Below are 24,102 nucleotides of genomic sequence, written 5' to 3'. Positions count from 1 at the left end.
CAGCTCTCAGAAGAGAGAAGACCTGTAGTGGGTACCTCCTTTCCACAGGCAGGTTATCCTGAAGAGTATCTGAGTCTGGATGAGTCCAGGGCTTTTATGGGCTCAGAAGGGAGGAAGTGCATGCTGATTGATCCATGGGCAGCTATGGGCAGGCCTGGAAAAATCACCATAAGTTCTCACTCTGGCTTGTGGACTACATCCATAACTGGCAGCCTGGCTCCCAGGCTTCAGGCCATCCCTGGCTTCAAAATGGGGTTTCACCAGGGACCTGCCCCCTCCCACCTAGGAATCTGTGTGCCTCCCATTGCCATCAACATGCCATTTGTGCCCAAGCTGTCCATACTGAGGGGAGCCCACAGGCCTACACCAAGCTGCCCTCAGCATTCCCAGCCTCCCTCTGAGTGCATCAACACTCAAGGTTTCAGATGGGGCTGAGGTGGTGGTGGAGGGGGCGGGGCTGGTGTATCAGTGCTGTACCAAGAATGCACATGCTTGACTGGGTCACAACAGTGCCCAGACTAAGCCAGAACTTTGCTCTACACCAGAGTGGACACTAAGAGCAGGGAAATGCCACGGAGTGGAAGCAGGTACTTCTGAGCCTGTCAGGACAAGAGGCTTCCCAGGACCCCGAGAGCAAAGGGATGCCCAGGTCCAGAGCCATGGCTGGGTGGCTGCAACGGTGCCTAGGAGTGCGGGCTCCTGCCCTGCCAAATCGGTAGAGTGTGAGGCGCTCACTGGGATCATCTGTTCCCAGCCCCTGCTGGCTCCATGAAGGGCACAACCCCAGGTGTACCTCCCCAACTGCAGCTGGCTTCCGGGCAGCAGCTGCTCCAGACAAACTGCTGCCACCATCACTAGGAGGAAGCTGCAATTGAGATAAAATCTGGCCTGTGCACTGAAACCTTAGAGAGATTCTAGGTTCAGAGCACCTGAGGAACTATCTCTAAGGAACATTAAGAAAAGAATGAGAAGGGTGGCTAAGAACAGAGATTAAAGATCTGAATACAAGAAAACTATACCAACCAAATCTACCGTTTTCTTCCATATCTGTCCACAGCATATCTGTCCAAGGACCCTAGTATTTACCTCCGGCCAAAAATAATAATAAAAAGATAAGCCTCCTTTGTGGCAAAACTTCATCTCTCAGACCCTTTATATCTAAGCAGGACCATGTGTCTAGTTTTAGCCAATGGAATGTAGGAAGTAATCTGTCATTTCCTTGCTCAAGCAATTAAGAGGTGCCTTCTCCATTCTCTCTTCCCCTTCCATTACAAGAGATAGAGAATCACAGGGCATTTTAAGGATAGCATACCATGAAACAGAAGGAATTAGGGTCACTGAATCATCACATAAAGGAAAGCTGCTTGCTAAGAACACCTTCAGTGGACAGTTAAAGGATAAAAAAAATACACTGCTATTTTGTTGTCATTAAAATCTTCAGGCTCAAGATTGAAGACGGCCAAATAGGAACAGCCCTGGAGTGCAGTTCCCAGCAAGAACAAGGCAGAGGGTGAGTGATCACCATATTTCCAAACAAGTTTTTACTGCCCACAGACCTGAAGATTCCCGGGCTGCAAAGCGCCAAAAGTTTCCAGCACAGCTGTTTCAACTGGCGCTGCCAGTTTCCACACAAAAACTCACAAAAACTCACACACAAAGGTGGCCGTTTCAACTGGCACCTGGAACACCTGGGAGACAGAGTCGCTCAGTCAACTGAAAAAGACGGGGCTGAAACAGGGAGCCAGGTGATCTGGCTTGGCAAGTCCCACCCCCACAAAGAGCAGCAATCTGAAACACTCTGGATTGAGAGTTTCGTAGCAAATGCAGCTGGACCTGGGAAGGTCCAGCTCAGTGAGGGGATGGGCGTCTGCCATTACCAAGGCAGTCCACCACTACCAAGACAGTCTGCCACTACCAAGGAAGTCCGCCATTACCGAGGCAGTCCACCATTACCGAGGCAGTCCACCATTACCAAGGCAGTTTGCCATTACTGAGGCAGACCATCATTACCAAGGCAGTTCTAACTGTACCTCTATAAACAAAACCGCAAGGAATTTTACACAGCAGCTGGGCAGAGCCCACGGCAGCTCAGCAATGCCTCTGCTGGCAGACTGTGACTAGACTACCTCCTTGCTGGACAGGGCATCTCTGAAAAAAGGCAGCAGCACATCAGGAACTTACAAATAAAGCCCCACCTTCCCAGGACAGAGCACCTGGGAAAAGAAGCGGTTATGAGTTCTGCTGCAGCAGACTTAAATTAACATGCACAGCAGCTCTGCACAGAACAACAGAGTTCCCAGCACAGCACTTGAGCTCCTAAAAGGGACAGACTGTCTCCTCAAGCAGCTCCCAAGCCCCATATATTCAAAGAGACAGCTCATAAAGAAGAGCTCAGGCTGACATCTGACGGGTACCCTTCTGGGATGAAGACAGAAGAGGAAAACGGCAGCAACCCTTACCATTTTGCATTCCCTGTGGGTGATCCCCAGGCAAGCAGGGTCTGAAGTGGACCTCCAGTAGTCCTGAAGCAGACGGGCCTGTTACAAGGAAAACTAAAAAACAGAAAGAAATGCTTCAACATCAACAAAAAGGACATCCATTCAGAGACCCCATCCAAAAGTTACCAACTACACAGACCACAGGTAGATAAATCCATGAAGATGGTAAGAAACAGTGCAAAAAGGATGGAAATATCAAAAACCAGAAGGCCTCTCCACCTCCAAGGAATCACGACTCCTCACCAACAAGGAAACAAAGCTGGATGGAGTATAAGTCTGATGAATTCACAGAAACAGGCTTCGGAAGGTGGGTAATAACAAAATTTTCTGAGCTAAAAGAACATGTTCTAACCCAATGCAAAGAATCTAAGAACCTTGAAAAAAGGTTAGATGAAATTGTAACTAGAATAAATAGCTTAAAGAAGAACATAAATGACTGGATGGAGCTGAAAAACACAGCACGAGAACTTTGTGAAGTATACACAAGTTTCAATAGCTGAATCAACCACGAAGAATAAAGGATATCAGAGATTGAAGATCAGCTCAATGAAATAAAAGGAGAAGGCACGATCAGAGAAAAAAGAGTGAAAAGAAATGAACAAAGCCTCCAAGAAATACTGGATTATGTCAAAAGACCTAATCTATGTTTGATAGGTGTACCTGAATGTGACACAGAGAATGAATCCAAGCTGGAAAACACTCCTCAGTATATTATCCAGGAGAACTTCCCCAACCTAGCAAGGCAGGTCACGATTCAACCTCATCAGGAAATACAAAGAAAACCACAAAGATACTCCTTAAGAAGAGCAACCACAAGCCCATAATCATCAGATTCACCACAGTTAAAATGAAGGAAAAAATGCTAAGGGCAGCCAGAGAGAAAGGTCCGGTTATCTACAAATGGAAGCTCATCAGACTCATAGAAAATCTCTTGTCAGAAACCCTACAAGCCAGAAGAGAGTGGGGGCAATATTCAACATCCTTAAAGAAAAGAACTTTCAACCTAGAATTTCATATCCAGCCAAACTAAGCTTCATAAGCAAAGGAGAAATAAAATCCTTTATGGACAAGTAATTGCTGAGAGTTCATCACCACCAGGCCTACCTTACAAGAGATCCTGAAAGAAGCACTAAACAAGGAAGAAAACAACAAATACCAGGGACTCTAAAAATGTACCAAATGGTAAAGAGCATTGACACGATGAAGAAACTGTGTCAACTAACAGGCAAAACAACCAGCTAGCATCAAAATGGCAGGATCAAATTCACACATAACAATATTAACCTTAAATGTAAATGGGCTAAATGCCCCAATCAAAAGACACAGACTGGCAAATTGGATAAAAAGTCAAAACCCATTAGTGTCCTGTATCCAGGAAACACATCTCACATGCAAGGACACACATAAACTCAAAATAAAGGGATGGAGGAAGATTGACCAAGCAAATGGAGAGCAAAAAAAAGCAGGAGTTGCAATCTTAGTCTCTGATAAAATAGATTTTAAACCAACAAAGATCAAAAGAGACAAAGAAGGGCATTACATAATGGAAAAAGGATCAATGCAACAAGAAGAGCTAACAATCCTAAATATATACGCACCCAATACAGGAGCACCCAGATACATAAAGCAAGTTCTTAACAACCTACAAAGAGACTTTGACTGCCACACAGTAACAGTAGAAGACTTTAACACTCCACTGTCAATATTAGACAGATCAACAGGAGAGAAAATTAACAAGGATATCCAGGACCTGCACTCAGATGTGAACGAAGAAAACCGAATAGACATCTAAAGAATTCTCCACCCCAAATCCACAGAATATACATTCTTCTCAGTACCACATCACACCTACTCTAAAATTGACCACATTATTGGAAGTAAATCACTCCTCAGCAAATGCAAAAGAACGGAAATCATAACAGTCTCTCAGACCACAGTGCAATCAAATTCAAACTCAGGATTAAGAAACTAACTCAGAACCGCACAACTTCATGGAACCTGAACAATTGGCTCTTGAATGTTGACTGGATAAACAATGAAATGAAGGCAGAAATAAAGATGTTCTTCTAAACCAACGAGAACAAAGACACAATGTACCAGAATCTCTGGGACACATTTAAAGCAGTGTCTAGAGGGAAATTTATATCAATAAATGCCCACATGAGAAGCAAGGAAAGAACTAAAATCGACACCCTATCATCAAAATTGAAAGAGCTAGAGTGGCAAGATCAAAAAAACTCAAAACCTAGCAGAATACAAGAAATAACTAAGATCAGAGCAGAAATGAAGGAGATAGAGACACAAAAAGCCCTTCAAAAAAATCAATAAATCCAGGAGCTGTTTTTTTAAAAAGATCAACAAAATAGACAGACTGCTAGCCAGATTAATAAAAAAGAAAAGAGAGAAAAAGCAAATAGATGCAACAAAAAACGGTAAAGGGGATATCTTCACCGATTCCATGGAAATACAAACTACCATCAAGAGATTACTACAAACGATTCAATGCACATAAACCAGTAACCCTGGAAGAAATGAATAAATTCCTGGACACTTGCACCCTCCCAGGACTAAACTAGGAAGAAGTGGAAACACTGAATAGACCAATAAAAAGGGCTGAAGTTGAGGCAGCAATTAATAGCCTACCAACCAAAAAAAGTCCAGGTCTAGATGGGTTCACAGCCGAATTCTACCAGATGTACAAAGAGGAGCTCCTACCACTCATTCTGAAACTAATCCAAACAATCCAAAAAGAGGGAATCCTTCCCAAATCATTTTATGAGACCAACATCACCCTGATACCAAAACCCAGCAGAGACTCAACAAAAAAAGAAAACTTCAGGCCAATATCCATAATGAACACAGATGCAAAAGTCTTCAATAAAATACTGGTAAACCGATTGCAGCAGCATATCAAAAAGCTTATCCATCACGATCAAGTAGGCTTCATCCTGGGGATGCAAGGCTGGTTCAACATACGCAAGTCTATAAACATAATTCACCACATAAACAGAACCAAACACAAAAACCACATGATTATCTCAACAGATGCAGAGAAGGCCTTCAACAAAATTCAACAGCCCATTACGCTAAAAACTCTGAATAAAGTAGGTATTGACAGAACGTATCTCAAAATAATAAAAGCTATTTATGACAAACCCACAGCCAATATCATACTGAATGGGCAAAAACTGGAAGCATTCCCTTTGAAATCTGGTACTTGACAAGGATGCCCTCTCTCATCACTGCTATTCAATATAGTATTGCAAGTTCTAGTCAGAGCAATCAGGCAAGAAAAGAAATAAAGTTATTCAATTAGGAAAGGAGGAAGTCAGACTGTCTCTATTTGCAGATAACATGATTGTACATTTAGAAGACCCCCTCGTCTCAGCCCAAAATCTCCTGCAACTGATAAGCAACTTCAGCAAAGTCGCAGGATACAAAATCAGTGTGCAGAAATCACAAGCATTTCTATACACCAATAACAGACTAAAAGTGAACCAAATCAAGAGCAAACTTCCATTTACAATTGCAAGAGAATAAAATACCTAGGAATACAACTAACAAAGTATGTAAAGGACTTCTTCAAGGAAAACCACAAACCACTGCTCAACGAAATAAGAGAGGACACAAACAGATGGAGAAACATTCCATGCTCATGGTTAGGAAGAATCAATATAGTGAAAATGGCCATACTGCCCAAAGTAATTATAGATTCAATGCTATCCCTATCAAGCTACCTGTGACCCTCTTCACAGAACTGGAGTAAACCACCTTAAACTTCATATGGAACCAAAAGAGAGCCTGCAGAGCCAAGACAATCCTAAGCAAAAAGAACAAAGCTGGAGGCATCACACTACCTGACTTCAAACTATACTACAAGTCTACAGTAATCAAAACAGCATGGCACTGGTACCAAAATGGAGACACAAACCAATGGAACAGAACAGAGGCCTTGGAGGCAACACCACACATCTACAACCCATCTGATCTTTGACAAACCTCACAAAAACAAGCAATGGGAAAAGGATTCCCAGTTTAATAAATGGTGTTGGGGAAACTGGCTAGCCATGAGCAGAGAGCAGAAAATGGACCCCTCCCTGACACCCTACACTAAAATTAACTCCAGATGGATTAAAGACTTAAACATAAGACCTAACACCATAAAAACCCTAGAAGGAAAACCTAGGCAAAACCATTCAGGACATAGGCATAGGCAAGTACTTCATGACCAAAACACCAAAAGCATTGTCAACAAAAGCCAAAATAGACAAAACAGATCTAATTAAACTCCAGAGCTTCTATACAGCAAAAGAAACAATCATTAGAGTGAACCAGTAACCAACAGAATGGGAAAAAATTTTTGCAATCTACCCATCTGACAAAGGGCTAATATCCAGAATCTACAAAGAACTAAAACAGATTTACAAGAAAAAAACAAACAAACCCATTCAAAAGTGGGTGAAGGACACGAACAGATACTTTTCAAAAGAAGACATATATGAGGCCAACAAACATGAAAACATGCTCATCATCACAGGTCATTAGAGAAATGCAAATCAAAACCACATTTAGATACCATCTCATGCCAGTTAGAATGGTGATCATTAAAAAATCTGGAGACAACAGATGCTGGAAAGGATGTGGAGAAATAGGAACACTTTTACACTGGTGGTGGGAGTGTAAATTGGTTCAACCATTGTGGAAGACAGTGTGGCGATTCCTCAAGGATCTAGAAATAGAAATTCCATTGGACCCAGTGATTCCATTACTGGGCATATATCCAAAGGATTATAAATCATTCTATTATAAAGACACATGCACACGTATGTTCACTGCGGCACCGTTGACAATATCAAAGACCTGGAACCAACCCAAATGCCCATCGATGATAGACCGCACAAGGAAAATGCGGCACATATACACCATGGAATACTATGCAGTCATAAAAAAACGAGGAGTTTGTGTCCTTTGTAAGGACATGGATGAATCTGGAAACCATCATTCACAGCAAACTGATATGAGAACAGAAAATCAAACACTGCATGTTCTTACTTATAGGCGGGTATTGAACAATGAGAACACATGGACACAAGGAGAGGAGCATCACACTGGGGTCTGTTTTGGGGGACTAAGGGATGACAGTGTGGGGTAGGGAGGTTGGGGAGGGATAACATGGGGAGAAATGCCAAATATAGGTGACAGGGGGATGAAGGCAGCAAACCGCATTGCCATGTACGTACCTATGCAACAATCCTGCATGATCTGCACATGTACCCCAGAACCTTAAGTACAATAAAAAACAAAATAGATCTTCAGGCTTCCCTTTTATAGCAACTAGCAACCTTATTAATTAGAGCCCTTCTCATAAAAGGAAGAAAGGAAAAATTAACTTTACACTTACCAAAGCAAATCATAAGACCCAAGTCCAAAATTAATAATCGTGAGTAAATATGCTTTTTCCACAAAGGTGGGTAAAGGGAGAAAAAGTGAATATTTACAGAATAGTTATCTAATCTACTATAATCTAGCCAATTACAGACAAAAGCCTGTGACTGCTATGCAGCAAAAGCTCATGAATGTTAAGAACCAAGAGGCCAGGCATAGTGGCTCATACCTGTAATCCCAGCACTTTGGGAGGCTGAGGCAGGAAGATTACTTGAGGCCAGGAGTCCCAGACTAGCCTGATCAACATGGTGAAACCCCAATCTCTACTAAAAATACAAAAATTAGCCAGGCATCGTGGCTAATCTTGCCTCAGTCTCCTGAGTCCCAGCTTCTCAGGAGGCTGAGGCAAGAGAATTGCTTGAACCTGGAAGGTAGAGGCTGCAATGAGCCAAGATCATATCACTCCACTTCAGCCTGGGCAACAGAGCAAAACTCCATCTCCAAAAAAAAATAACTAAGAGAAAAACAAAATATTACAATTATCAAATATTGGTGGGAATATGGAAGAGGGAAACAAAATAATGTAACTGAACTAAATTTTCACATTTTACAAAAAAGGAGTAAACAGATGATGTCTAAAGTTAATCAGTCAAAAAGGACAGGTAGTGGCTGGGTGTAGTGTCCCACGCATGTAATCCTTGCACTATGGTAGGCCAAGGTAGGAGGATTGCTTGAGGCCAGGAGTTGAAGACCCCATCTCTACAAAAAAGTTAAAAGTTAACCAGGTGTGGTGGTGCCTGCCTATAGTCCTAGCTAATTGGGAGGCTAAGGCAGTAAGACTGCTTGAGCTGGGAGGTTGAAGCTGCAGTGAGCCATGATCCCACCAATGGACTCCAGCCAGGGCAACAGAGTAAGACTCTTTCTCAAAAAAAAAAAAAAAAGAAGAAGAAAAAAAAAAAGTATAGGTAAAGGTATATAATTTGAAATTACCTAAGGAGGAATCCAAATAGGAAAAGATGTCAAACTATCACTCTTTGCTGTCAATATAATTGTGTACCTAGAAAACCCCAAAGACTTCACCAAAAGGCTCCTGGAACTGATAAATGACTTTGGTAAAGTTTCAGGATACAAAATCAACGCACAAAAATCAGTAGCATTTCTATACACCAATAATGTTCAAGCTAAGAACCAAATCAAGAACATGATTCCATTTACAATAGCCACACACACACACACACACACACAAAAAAAAAAAAAACCTAGAGACATATATAACTGGGAGGTGAAAGATCTCTACAAAGAGAACTACAAAACATTGCTGGAAAAAAAAAAAATTATAAATGGCACAAACAAATGGAAAATCATTCTATGTGCATGGACTAGAAAATCAATATTGTTAAAGTTTCCATATTGCCCAAAGCAATGTACAGATTCAACACAATTCTTAACAAATTACCAATGTAATTTTGCACAGAATTGGAAAAAACTATTCTAAACTTCATATGAAACCAAAAAAGACCCTGAATAGTGAAAGCAATCCTAAGCAAAAAGAACAGAGCCAGAGGCATCACATTACCTGACCTCAAACTATACTATAAGGCTACAGTAACCAAAACAACATAGTAATGATATAAAAACAGGCACACAGACCAATGAACAGAATAGAGAACCCAGAAATAAAGCCCCACTCCTACAGCCTTCTAACCCTTGACAAAGTTGACAAAAATAAGCAATGGAGAAAGGACTCCTTATTCAATAAATGGTGCTGCAGCTAGCCATATGCAAAAGAATTAAACTACAAAGATTAACTCAAGAGGGATGAAAAATTTAAATGTAGGATCTCAAACTATAAGACTCCTAGAAGAAAACCTATGAAACACAATTCTATACATCAGCCTTGGGAAATAAATTATGACTAAGTCCTCAAAAGCAATTGTAACAAAAACAAAACCTGATGAGTAGGACCTAATTAAACTAAAGAGCTTTTGCACAGCAAAGGAAACTATCAACAGAGTAAACAGACGACCTACAAAATGGGAGAAAATATTTGCAAATTACACCACAAACAAAGGTCTAATATCCAGAATCTATAAAGAGCTTAAACAACTGAAAAAGTGAAACAGGAATAACCCCATTCAAAAATGGGCAAAAGACATGAATAGACACTTCCCTAAATAAAACATATAAGCATCCAACAAACATATGAAACAATATTCCGTATCATTAACCATCAGAGAAATGCACATCTGAACCACCACGAGATACCTTCTGACAATAGTCAGAATGGCTGTTATTAAAAAGTCAAAAAATAACAGATGTTGGCAAGGCTGCAGAGAAAAGGGAACACTTACACACTGTTGATGGAAATGTAAATTAGTTCAGCCACTGTGGAAAGCAATTTGGAGATCTTCCAAAGAACTTAAAAGAAAAGTACTATTTGATCCAGCAACCCCGTTACTGGGTATGTATCCAAAAGAAAAAATATCATTCTACCAAAAAGACATGCATACTCACATGTTTACAATACTATTCACAACAGCAAAGACATGGAATCAACCTAGATGCCCATCATGTGAATTGGATAAAGAAAATGTGGTACATATACACCATGGTATACCACATAGCCATTAAAAAGAACAAAAATTAGGTCCTTTGCAGCAACAAGGATGCAGCTGGAGGCCATTATCCTAAGTGAATTAACGTAGGAACAGAAAACCAAATACCGAATGTTCTCACTTATAAGTGAGAGCTAAACAGTGGGTACTCATGGATATAAACATGGCAACAATACACACCAGGGACTGCTGGTGGGAAGGGGGAGGGAAGGGGACAAACGTTGGGGGGAAAAAGAAAAATAAATTAAATGGAATAAAAGTACCTAATGAATCAAATACCAAAATGGTTTTTGTTGCTGGGGGTAGGCCTGACAATGGGAGGCAAGGGATGAAAATTTGTTGCCTTTCATCAATAGCACTTTTGTACTATATATTTTTCGTTACCATGGTCATGTATTACTCTTAAGAAACAAAACGTAATGAATTTACTAGAAATTTCTTACTTAAGGGTTAGATTTTAGAGACATGAGACTCTTCCTATATAAACTGAATGCTATGGGAGAAATTCCATAAAGTTCAAGTGAATTAAAAAAATGCTTTATTTCCCTTGTGGTATGAAAGTATGATTCCCCAATTAATATTCAATACAAATGAAGAATTGACTCACATTCCCAGAGAATTCAGTTAAGAGCTGATTCACCTATAGATAGGTTAAAATTTACTTAATATGTTGTAGATTATAAAAATTTCTAATTTGAAAGAATTTATAAAATTTAATTAGTTAAGTGATCTGTTGCTATTCACAAAATAAGGAATTGGCATGAATACAATACACTAAAGAATGTGTATGTACTGTGCAACAAAAGTAGAAAACAAACACTAATATAAAGTAACATTATACAATAATTAACAGGCCACCAACTCTTCCTGACTATGGCAGACATCACAAATCAAATGATACATACTCCTTCCAGTAGAATGAGGACAACCTCATAATCTTTCTTAATAGTACTTCTTAGTCTCCAAAAATGATTAAAGTTGGCACGTCAAGTGAAACCCCTTTGGCCTAGAGCAAGACAACATTCCAATTAATCCTACGATATGAAAATATTCACTTCATTGCTCCTTTTCAGGACCTAATGGGATAAAAAGATTTTCCAAATGATTAAATATTAAATTCTGCAATGAGAATATTGCAGTAATTAATCATGAATAATATATTTCTTCATGACAAAGTCTTACAATTATTCAGCCAGTATGACCTGGAAAAGCTTGATGAAGATTCCAAGAAACTGTCGTACTCAGAAATGAAGAGAGTAAACCTTAACTCCTGCTTTTAGTTTTTCATTCTTGTCCCTATGTATCAAATGATACCTGTGGATGTCCTCAAAACTCCAGAAAGAGAAGGAAGAGGGTCAGTGCTTAAGCTAGTTAGGTCAAACAACCAAAGGAACCCAATTAAAATGACTACTTGGAGATTGTGCCTCTATTTTTTTTTTTTTTTTTTTTTTTTTTGAGACAAAGTCTTGCTCTGTCACTCAAGCTGGAGTACAGTGGCACGATCTTGGCTCACTGCAACCTCTGCCTCCCAGATTCAAGCAATTCTCCTGCCTCAGCCTCCTAAGTAGCTGGGACCACAGGCACACACCACCACACCTGGCTAATTTTTGTTATTTTCAGTAGATACAGGGTTTCACCATGGTGGCCAGGCTAATCTCGAACTCCTGACCTCAGGTGACCCACCCACCTCAGCCTCTCAAAGTGCTGGGATCACAGGCATGAGCCACCATGCCCAGCCAAGACTATGCCTCTTGAGTAACAGTCCTGTGAGCTCCACTGTCAGATCCCACCTATAATCTAAGCTGCACAACTCCAAGATCATTAGTCAATTACTGATTTTAACTAGAAGTCAAGGAACTTTATTGGTTGAATCACCTGCATTAAACATAACAATTAGTTTTCAATATGTACTTAAGCAATAAGGGCTATCTCTGAAAACACCAGTCCTCTTAAATAAAAGGAAAGAAATCAATAATGCAATAAAAGAGGCATTCAAGTTAAACCTTTCTAATTCATTTTTTCTTTAACTAAATGGGATGGATGAGGGGAAAAAAAGCTCTGGAATTGGACTTAAAATGCAGGGATTAGCCAGGCGCCATGGTTCACGCCTGTAATCCCAGCACTTTGGGAGGCTGAGGTGGGTGGATCACAAGGTCAGGAGATCGAGACCATCCTGGCCAACATAGTCTCTACTAAAAATACAAAAAATTAGCTGGGTGTGGCAGTGCACTCCTGTAGTCCCAACTACTCGGGAGGCTGAGGCAGGAGAATTGCTTGAACCCAGGAGGCGAAGCCTGCAGTGCAAAGATCGTGCCACTGCACTACAGCCTGGGCAACAGTGCAAGACTCCCTCTCAAAAAAAAAAAAAAATGCAGGGATTAGCTAGCAGGCCTAGCCATAGAGACAAAAAATGGCCTCGGCCCACAGTTTTGGGAGCCTTGGTAAAGAATTTGAAATCTGGTGCCCTGAAGACTAAATCTGGTTTTGTTATGCCCACAGAATATTTTTAATGTAAATAAATTGGAAATCAGAAAGTTTAACCTTTTTAAAAATGAGGATTTTAGTTCCTTTGGAAACCTAGGAAATCTGGAAACATAGAGCCCACTTTCCTACTTGTGTAAAGCATCCTCCTGTAAGACACAAACTTTCTCTCTCCCTATATTGCACAGGACCCAATTCTTCTCTCATTACATCTGTCTGATTCCTTTGAGATGGGAGCTATCATTCCCTGCTTTACAAAGAGAGGTCTTGCACAATCAACTCATGAGTGGCTTGGTTAGAAAAAGTTGTGATACCAGCGACATGCTTCACCTGAGACTGACAAACCAATGACCTAGTCCTCTGGCATCTAGCTCAACAACGCAGACTTCCCCCTCTAAAGATGAATTCCTTTCAATCCCTCATTTCTTTTTACTGTGCTTCCCCCCTAGGAAGCACTTAAATCCATCAGACAAGGGTGCCAGGAATCAGGTCCCTAGATCTATTCTCCTAGGAGGCTCCGGTGCCTCTAGGTAATTTATGGATGCATGCTAACAGATAATTGGAAGGGTGTTTATGTCACCTCTACCTGTCAACAATGTCTGAAACCCAGACATCCCTCAGAAAGCAGTATTTTTTGAAAAAAAAATTAGAATTTAGGCAATTTTTGTGTTTATTGGTAGCCTTAAACATCTTTTCATGATGCAGCTAAAATAAAATCTGTCATGGTTACTTTTTCTATTATAAAATTGCAAGTGATTCAGTACAATGAAAGTTATATTTAACCCAAAGAAAGTTGCCAAACTTAAGCAAAAATGGAAATAAAGCCATAGTAAAGATATATTTAAAATCCCAATTACCTAACTAGGAAAAACACTAAAGTTGGCATGCTAGAAAAGGAGAAATATAAAAATATTAAGTGCTTAATTTCTCTCTAAAAGAATTGATCATAATAAATGTAACAAAAACAAACAGAACAGACCACTGACTTTTAACAGGCAGGCATATCAATACACCAGAGCACACATCTACCTTCATGTGATAGTCCTATCCACCACTCGTTGCCTGGGTTTCAAATCCAAATAAGCATGGTGGTTGCTATAGTGACAATATGCCACTTTTGGAACCTGAAGCTTAGTACTACTAGGTACTTATAAGCTTCATAACGTCAGTACTTCCTCCCACACTCTGAATCATAGCTCAGATTTATAACTTCACAAAATGTAATTCCATTCTGTCCTATATGCGTCAAATTTATTTTAGCAGTATAGAATAAATGTCAAAAGAATCTAACATGCTAAATATACATATTCGATATACATTTAATTGATTAATAGTAAATATACTAGCTTGATAAGATAAATTTTGTGCCATCATTGGAATTCACTGATTTATTATTGAAATTGGGAGAGATTCACAGCTTACTAATTCTTTAGCTTACAGTTATTACAAACATAATTCCTACCACGCTTCATTTAATATGAAAATTTGAAATTCTAAAATAATGAATTTCATTTATGGCAGATTGACATATTTTCATTTTACTCAGGAACCACTCCTAATAATTAAAGACTAATTATTAATGATGTCCAAGAAGAAGGTAGCTTGGTTCTAGCAAAATGCTAAGAAAAAAATATCAATCTCAAATTAGAGTGTATTTCCAGAATATTGAAAAAAGTCAGAGAACTGGAAACCCTCATACATTGCTGGTATGAAAAATGATGCAGCCACTTTGGAAAAGTTTCTCAGTTTCTCAAAAAGTTATACATAGAACTCCCCTATGACCCATCACTTTCCTAGGTATCTACCCAAGACAAATTAAAACATAGGTCCACACAGACTTGCACATGAATGGTCACAGCATTATTCATAACAGCTCAGAACTGGAAACAACCTAAATGTCTGTAAACTGGTAAATCGGTAGTGTTTCATCCTGCCGAACCCACGGCTGGGGTCGCCCTCTAAGTGTTCATTAAAATTAATAAGGTCTAATTACCTAAAACTCACGCAGACAGGGGCTCGGAGAAGAAACCTATCACAATTGGTAATGAACGTGATATTGTTGGCAACCCTGTATGTGCAAGGCATTAAAGAAACATGAACGGAGAGCTCCGCCCTCAAAGGGTTAAAAACACCTAGAACATCTTGGTGTTTACCACAAAAGAAGGAGTTTGTTCCAAAATCACAGCATCCCTAAAGCAACCCTCAATTATTATATAAAGAGGCAGCCTCCGTAAAGCAACCTTCAATTATTACATAAAGTCACAAAGTCACTTAATCCTTTCTGACTTCACCACTCTTTGCAACCAGAGTTAACTTTGCAGGTTATGGTGAAGTTAGGGACATGGTTTAAAAAATGTAAGTTAGGAGCACCAGGCTAAAAAAGAAGAAAAAAGAAAAAAAAAATCAAAACTCTGTCATTACCGTGAACTTCTCTTCAACAAAAGCCTTAATCTCAGCACTGGGAACAGAAACCCTTTTCTCAAGCCCTGGAGAAGAGGCTGGTAACAAACTGCGGACCTCAGCCGCATTTACCAATTTTTTTCTCTCCCTCTGAATCCAAAGGGTGGCACTGTCCTCACTGCTTCCCCACACACCAGGGAGTGCGAGGAAGTCCACTAGCGCGGTCGGACCGACGGGGCAGGTCCACTCGCGGCCTCCGCCCCGCCCCGCGCCGCTCCTCCTGGCCTAGTGCCCCGGAGTTAGCCCGCCAGTCCGCCCGCTTCCTCTCAGCGGCGCAATCTCAGGAATTCTTAGAACTACTATGGGCAGGTGGGATGACTGAGAAAGACCCTACATGCCGCCACTTTCGCTCAGAGTCCTCAGCCCAAACTGAGAAACGTTTTACAGAGAAGCGCGACGACCTCTCGCACTAAGCAAGAGTGCCGCCACCTCCATCGACCGAGCGCCCAAATTAAGACTTACAGATGTGACGGGGCGCAGTGGCCGCCGTAGGCGTAAGGGTCGCCCAGTGCAGGCTCCAGCCCCGCCCAGCCCCGCCCCGCGCTCTGCGTGCGTCAGAGATCACGTGCCGCGTCTCCTGTCCCTACCGGCAATCAGGCGCTCCCCTCTTCCGGAAGTCGCGCCGGTGCGCGCCGGGCTCCTCCCACCAGCAGCGACGTCAAACTCAGCTCCTACCACTTCTCGGCCTCCGCCTACCGGCGCAGGGAGGCCTGCCTTTTCCTTACAGTATGCCTTGAGGCTTCCGGGCCGCTGAACTGTACGAGAGAGGGTTTTGCGGTTACTGAGTGTGCTGGCCTCGGACGCACGTGAGTAGAGTTTGAGAAGACAAAGGCTGGCCCTGGGCAGGCCACGCCCGCAGGGGCCTTTCCCCCTCTCCACAACTGGTGCTCTACTTGGTTCCGCCGAGACCCACGACGGTTCCGCCCCCTTCTTCCTTGTCATTGATGTTGTTGTTCTTGTCAGTGCCGCAGCCCCGACAGCCGGGAGCTCGAACCCGAGCCGGGGCCGCCCGGGTGGCGCGGTGGCGGCGGCTGCGGCTGCAGCAGCTGCGACGGCTGCGAGGGCTGCTCCGGGGACTGCGGGGGCGGCCAGGAGCCGGCAGCCGGCGGCGGGTACGGATGGCTCTGTGCGGGCAGGCGGCTGGCGCCGCGTCGCTGCCCAGCGAACTAATCGTGCACATCTTCTCCTTCCTGCCGGCGCCCGACCGACTGCGGGCCTCGGCCTCCTGTTCGCACTGGCGTGAGTGCCTCTTCTATCCGGCCCTCTGGCCCCAGCTCCGCATCTGCCTCCGCGTCTCGCCGGCGGAGCAGCCTCGGCTGGAATTCCTCATGCGCAAGTGCGGCTGGTTCGTGCGAGAGCTGCGTGTTGAGTTCGCCGCCGAGAACTACCTGAGCGGCTGCGGCCCAGGCGACGGAGGTGGCGCGGACACCGGGACTGGAGGGGAGGAAGTCGAGGCCCTGCAGCTCTCAGCTCGTTGGCTGGAAGTGCTGCGCACCTACTTGGAGCTGGTGCTGTGCGTGCTGGTCAGCATCCGGAACAACAGGTAGGCTTGCGGTGAGCCCCGCCCCGCCCGGTAACGGGGGGTCGCACCTTCCCGGCACCCCGACACAGATTCTGTGCGGAATACGCGCCCGGCCAGCTTCAGCGTTGCCTTCTTAAGTGACGGAGAGTGTTGGTTCTAACCAGGCGGTTTCCTCGAGCAGGAGGGCATAGCCGGACTCATGATGATACTTTATAAACAGTGGTGGACGGGGTGTTTAACAGGCACCACTTGTGGCGCCTTCCGGGCACTCATTCATCCTCTCGGTGGCCGTGGGATGGAGCTGACAGGCACCGTCATTTATCATTTTATGGATGGGAGAGTTAAGGCTGGGAGGGTGAGGCCTGTGGGTGAGCCTTGGAAGAAACAAAACATACATAACACGGGTTTTCTGCCTCTGAATCTATCCGTTAGAAGTAGTTCATGGTGGGGGAAGGAGTAGGTACTCATAGGACGCTGCCTAAAAGATATTTTTTAACAGCCATTTTCATACCAGAACTAGTTTCAGCTAACTGAACAAGGCCCAAAGACAAGGAGTGGTTTTTTTTTTTTTTTTTTAAGGGATTGGGGAAGAAGTTCATCTTCAGGGTTGGAAGTCCCTTCCCATACACCACCACACTCAAACTTGTCCCCAGTAGTTCACCTAAAAGTAACAGTCGAGCAGAGAAGTGGGGCGGCCAACAGGCAGTTGGCCAGTGTCTGCAAAGGGTAAGCACATAACTCCTGGTTTTGCATCAGGACTTCACTGTAATTCTGGAACTAACACCCTATGTTCCGACCCCGTATCCATCCCGATCGTTTTCTCCATCGCCACCTCCAAAACCCTATTAATTTAGATCTTCCGTATATACATATTCTAAACCTTACAGTAAAACTCTTACTAGAAGAAAGTTTAGAAGTTCACAAAAGGTGCACCTTACGTAGTAATAATACTTCAGCAGTTTCACATTCACTGCCTCATTTGAGTCTTTCAGTGACACTGTGAGTTAGGCAGGGCAATGATTAACATCCCTATTTTATAGAAAGGAAACTGATTCTTTATATGTGATTTGCACATTGTTGTACTGCATTGTTTTTCTCCAAAAGCTTGTCCTTTTTCAGTAAATATACTGAGTATTATGTTGAACAAGATTGAGAACAGTCCCTGGTTTAATGCTAGGAGATCCTTATAGATACATGATATGGTTAGATGATATATATATGCCATTCATCTGTGTCTTAGTCCAGAAGTCAAGAGATAAGTATATAGTTCCAAGTTGTATCTGGGACGTGGCTCCATTATTCCAGTGGCCTGTGTGTTTTCCCAGCTTTTCACAACAAAACATTCCAATTCCTTACTTTGGTTTTGTCTGGCAACCGAGGCCATTGAAGCTACAAACAGGTCTTGATCAGGTTAGAGACTTTCTCAGAGTAGAATTATGGCTAGAGGACCAACTGACCCAAAAGTTGCAAAGTTTCAGTCAGTGAGCACTTACTAATGAGACCAAGGTTGAGGGTGAATTCACTAAGTGATTACCAATTAGATTTTTCTGTTCTGAGATCAAATTGCACTTTTATGCAATCAAAAAAATGTGTGCCTTTGACCCAAGTAAGAATAAGCCTTGAGCAGTGTCTAGTTCCTTTTAAGTATTTTAATAACTGGTTGGTTGGATGGGTGGATAACATACAGGCAAAATGGAGATACTTCACATCTTCCTTGTGTAGCTTAATTCTCCTGTCTTTCTCTTCCTTACCCCTACAATTTTTATTAGCATCCCAATCTGCTTCTCCATAAGACCACCCATGCCTGCCCTTCTGGGTCAGCTATCACTTCTATGCACAAAACATCAGACCGTCATCCCTAATTTTAAGGTTTGTTTGTCATCTACTGTAAGCTTGGTGCTGTATGTCATGTTTCTTGGGTAGCATATTCATTCTGCATGTCTCAAAGTGTAGTGTAATTGCATGTTGTTTGTACTAATGATACATCACAGAGTTTTTAAAAATTCTGTTCATATGTTTGGAAATAAGTTAATCTCATCTTTATTGTTGAAAGTGTTTTGAGATACTCTAGTGATATTGGAAAAGTTAATATGAATATTAAATCCATAAATAGGACTAATTTCCTTTAAATTTTAACAAATCTGAAAATGTTTTAAACCAAGTTGTTTATTCTATAGCTGTTAAAGCCTATCATTTCTTTCTGTAATCACTTAAACTATAGACTTTGGACATTTGACAGTGCTCTTTACATTTCCAAGTTAAATTTACAATGGTTTTGCTTTATGATTTCTGCCATTCTATAAGTAGAAAAGAGGGGGTGTGAATCATACCAGATCATAAGCATTCTGCTTCCAGGCTTTGTGATGAATTCCTTTATACAGTTCATACAATTCATTTTGTGTTGTTCCAGTTATTTTCGTGTCCCTCAGGAAAATAACTAAAAGTATAAACTTGAATTGTGGGAACTTTTCAAGGGTACTGATCTTCTGAGAGGACAGTTGGCATTTTGTTTTGCTTGATTCCCGGGTTACATATGTACATGTATCCTCATACTAATTATAGTTGCCATACCTATAGGTTTTAGGAACAACTAATGAGGATAAAGAATGTGCAGAAGTGCCTCTCTGAGGGTAAAACACAGTCCTTCATGTTTTAGAAATCCCTTCTCTACAAGGCACTAGGATACCTGTCTTCTTCATAAATAGTAAGAACAGAAATGCAGTAAGTAATCATTCAACTGTATTTTAGGTCACATAGGCTAAATTTCTTCTGCAGTTGTTCTGTAAGAAATTGTACCTATAAGTGCAAAACAACAAATCTATAAATGCATTTTTATCATTTGGCATGCACAATGAAGACGAATCTTACCTTTGTAGTGTTTCCTACCAAGAAACAATAATAAAACCATTTTAAAATATTTTGAGACATCAGAGTCTTGCTCTGCAACTCAGGACAGAGCAATCATGATCATAGCTCAGAGCAACCATGATCGTAGCTCACTGCATCCTCAAATTCCTGGGCTCAAGTGATCCTCCCACCCCAGTCTCCCTAGTAGCTAGTACTGCAGGCATGCATCACCATGCCTGGCTGATTTTTTTTTTTTTAATTTTGTGTAAAGGCAGGATCTGGACTGTGTTGCCCCAGCTGGTCTCTAATGCCTGGCCTCATGTGATCCTCCCACCTATGCCTCCCAAGGTACTGGGATTACAAGTGTGAACCCCTGCACCCTGCCTAAAAATGGATTTTAAAATGGGTTGAAAAGTCTTTGGACATTACAGATTACTACCTAAGATGGTAGAAAATGCCATGAAGGTATTATCTGCAACAATTTTTAGCCTTAATTTTCTTGAAATATTTCTCCAGTGGTAGTATAATAAATGTGTATAACAATGTTTCAGTTCTGAGAGCTTACTTTGTTATTGTTATTTACTTTAAAAAGCCCATTTACAGAATATATTAAAATATATTGAACCTGTGACCAGTCTGCCCTGTTTAAGAGATAGTTTCCTGCAGAGAAGAGAGGTGGCACTGCATTCCCAACAGACTTCTTACCTAAAAACTGGCAAAGAAGTTCCTTAGGGATAGCATCAAGGTTATTGAGAAGGAAGGCTAAAGAAACTAACTTCCTGGAAGGTTGCTATGAGAGATTTTAGGACTTTTTATTCTACAGCTGTATTGGCAACTGATAGATAGAATAGGGTATAAAACTCAAGGAAAAAAAAGGTTAAAATTGTTCAACTGTGTTAAATGAGGCTGTTGAGCAGCTTTTGAGTGGAGTAATTAAATTATCTCCATTTTAATGTGTTGTTCTGAGGTGGCCTTGGAAGAGTTCACCAAACTTGACCAATTTATTTAGGAGCTAAAATGTTAGTTACAGAAAACCTAGAGTTTTTCCTCCAATTATTGAGAGCCTACTCTGTGCCACGCAGGGAAGACACACTTCTTGTTCTCTTGAAGTCATTCTAGAGGGGGAAGAAAGACAGAAACAAGTAAAGGCAATAAAGATTATTTCAGGTTGTGAAAATAAAAGAAAATCTGACAATAAAATAAAAGTATGTAATAGTGACCAGGTAGTAACATTAGATAAAGTCAGGGAAAACCTCTTTTGAGAAGGATATTTGAGCTGCAGCATGAATGACAAGAGTTGCCCATCTGAAGATCTGAACAGTAGCATTCCACACACAAGAAACCATAAGCACTAAGGTCTTCAGCCACACAAATTTTTGGTCTGTTTGAGCAGTAGAAAAGAAAGTGTGATAGAGCTGTGGCAAGTGAGGATGAGAGTGGTGCCATGATGAGTTCTGAGAAGTAGAGGGAGGAAGGATCGGGATTAGGTAGCTTATCGAATGAAATTCGGAATCTATTCTAAAGAATAGAAGAAGTCATTGAAAAAAGTTTTAAGGACAAGAATAATGTGATATACATTTTTAAGACAGTCACTCTGGCCATTTTATGAGCGACTTAGGGAGCAAGAGAGAAAGTAGTGAGACACGTTGGGAAGCTTTTGCTACAATCTAAGCAAGAGATGATGGTAGCTTGAACTATGATGGAGACAGTAGAGATTAAAAATTGCAGATGGATTTTGGAAGTATAGCCCAGAGTACTCACCAGTTGGATGTGGTATAAGAGAAAAGGAAAAAACAATATTTTTCATTATTTCTTTCTCACTCAATTTTCTTGTCCTTATTACTGTTAAAAGTATATTTTAATAGCATGTTAAATAACAATCTTAAATGTTCATTTTGTTTAAATATACCTTTTGTTTTTAACCTTTGGGATTTGGGGATGGTAGTATTTCTTAGATTGGAGGATGGTAATTCTTAGATGGAATTGTAAGTTCTGAGAAATAACTTCCGGTTAATGGGTCCTAATGAAACTAATAAGGAATACTGTTGTAGGCAAGTGACTTATTTCTGGGCTCTAATGCTGTACTGTCGAATATGGCAGCCACTAGCTACATATAGCTATTTAAATTTTAAATAAATGAAATTAAAGATCTCATTAGTTCCACTAGCCACATTTCAAGTGCTCAATAGGCACACGTGGCTAGTGACTACTATATTGTATAGCATAGAACAGGAAATTTCCATTTATAGAAGAAATCTCAACTGGACAACACATCTCTAAACTGTTTGTGTTCGTTTGACTTGGCTATGACTCTTCAGTAGCATTTTTAAGGAAAGGAAATAATGTTATTCAAAGAGTATAATGTGGATGTTAAAACATGATATCGAAAGTGGACTAAGAAGAATAGAACTGGCTAGAGAGAATTTCATGCATTAATGGTGGATTATTTTAGCTTTTATTAATTTAAAAAAGGAAAAAAAATTATACTATGATCTTTTATGGCATTGAAAAAGATTTTAATGTTTTTAAAAGCATCTTTTTGAAGAACCAAGTTCTTTTATATTTTCTGTTTTCATAACTAATTCTTCTTAGCGGTAATAACTCTAATATAAGGTGACTCTAGTTTACATTTTTCCATTGTCCCTATGTATTAGATTAAAGAAATGATTTTGGACCCTCTAGAATGAAAAGAAACTTACCATAGTTACTACCATAGATGAAGTTCCCCAATTCTGACCCACAGAAGAGAGAACAAGTTCATCAGGCCTGATATCTCAAGCATTGGGTCACAGTTGTGCTGAACACTCCCAACAGGAGTCTGAGAAGAAGAATAAGACAATCAAAAATCGTGATGGTTTTTTAATTCATAAGAAAATTCCTATGCAGCATAGAGAACAAGATATCTCATTTCAGTGGAATTTTAATACGCTTTTTTTTTTTTGAGACGGAGTCTCGCTCTGTTGCCAGGCTGGAGTGCAGTGGTGCGATCTCAGCCCACTGCAACCTACAACTCCCTGGTTCAAGCTATCCTGCCTCAGCCTCCCGAGTACCTGGGATTACAGGTACGCTCCACCACGCCCAGCTAATTTTTGTATTTTTAGTATGCAGTTTCACCATGTTGGCCAGGATGGTCTCGATCTCTTGACCTCATGATCCACCCACCTTGGCCTCCTAAAGTGCTGAGATTACAGGCAGGAGCCACCGCATCTGGCTTTAATATACATATTTAAGTTATACATTTGTATTTTCTGTTTCCATAGCTAATTAGACTTAGCTGTATTAACTCTAATATAAGGTAGCTGCATTCTTCGGTTTTCCACTGGTCCGACTTACTACATCAAAGAAATAATTGAGAATGGGATTTTTAGTTTTCTAGGAATATATGTTGTTTTAGAGGGATTCCTAATGTAAAATGTAACTGAAAACTGGTTTGCACCCGAAATTTGTGGTGTGTGAGATGTAGCTAAATAGACTTTAATTTTTTTTTTTTTTATTGCATTTTAGGTTTGGGGGTACGTGTGAAGAACATGCAAGATTGTTGCATAGGTACACACGTGGCAGTGTGATTTGCTGCTTTCCTCCCCTTCACCTATATCTGGCATTTCTCCCCATGCTATCTCTCCCCACTCCCCACCCCCCACTGTCCCTCCCCTATTTCCCCCCAACAGACCCCAGTGTGTAGTGCTCCCCTCCCTGTGTCCATGTGTTCTCATTGTTCAACACCCACCTATGAGTGAGAACATACAGTGTTTGATTTTGTGTTCTTGTGTCAGTTTGCTGAGAATGATGGTTTCTAGGTTCATCCATGTCCCTACAAAGAACACAAACTCATCGTTTTTGATGGCTGCATAATATTCCATGCTGTATATGTGCCACATTTTCCCTGTCCTGTCTATCATCGATGGGCATTTGCGTTGGTTCCAGCTCTTTGCTATTGTAAACTGTGCTGCAATGAACATTCGTGTGCATGTGTCCTTATGGTAGAACGATTTATAATCCTTTGGATATATACCCAATAATGGGATTGCTGGGTCAAATAGAATTTCTATTTCTAGGTCCTTGAGGAATCGCCACACTGTCTTCCACAATGGTTGAACTAATTTACACTCCCACCAACAGCGTAAAAGTGTTCCTATTTCTCCACACCCTCTCCAACATCTGTTGTCTCCAGATTTTTTAATGATCGCCATTCTAACTGGTGTGAGATGGTATCTCAATGTAGTTTTGATTTGCATTTCTCTAATGACCAGTGATGGTCATTAGAGCATTTTTTCATATGTTTGCTGGCCTCATG

General features: G+C 41.1%; 1 protein-coding gene across 1 annotated transcript in view; it reads left to right on the top strand.

Annotated features, from left to right (window-relative positions):
* The first annotated feature begins 16,112 nt into the window (after positions 1–16,112).
* The window catches only part of FBXO33 (F-box protein 33), a 53,516-nt gene continuing 45,526 nt past the window's right edge, over positions 16,113–24,102 (top strand). The window contains exon 1 of the mRNA XM_012469322.3: positions 16,113–16,982. Coding sequence (XP_012324745.1) covers positions 16,384–16,982 — 599 coding nt within the window. The 5' untranslated portion in view covers positions 16,113–16,383. The remainder of the gene's footprint in view (positions 16,983–24,102) is intronic.

Source organism: Aotus nancymaae, unplaced genomic scaffold, assembly GCF_030222135.1.
Source record: "Aotus nancymaae isolate 86718 unplaced genomic scaffold, 86718_ANA_hifiasm-v0.15.2.pri h1tg000062l, whole genome shotgun sequence".
Taxonomy (NCBI): domain Eukaryota; kingdom Metazoa; phylum Chordata; class Mammalia; order Primates; family Aotidae; genus Aotus; species Aotus nancymaae.
The sequence above is the reverse complement of the archived record's forward strand: the minus strand, read 5'-3'. Positions and strand labels throughout refer to the sequence as shown.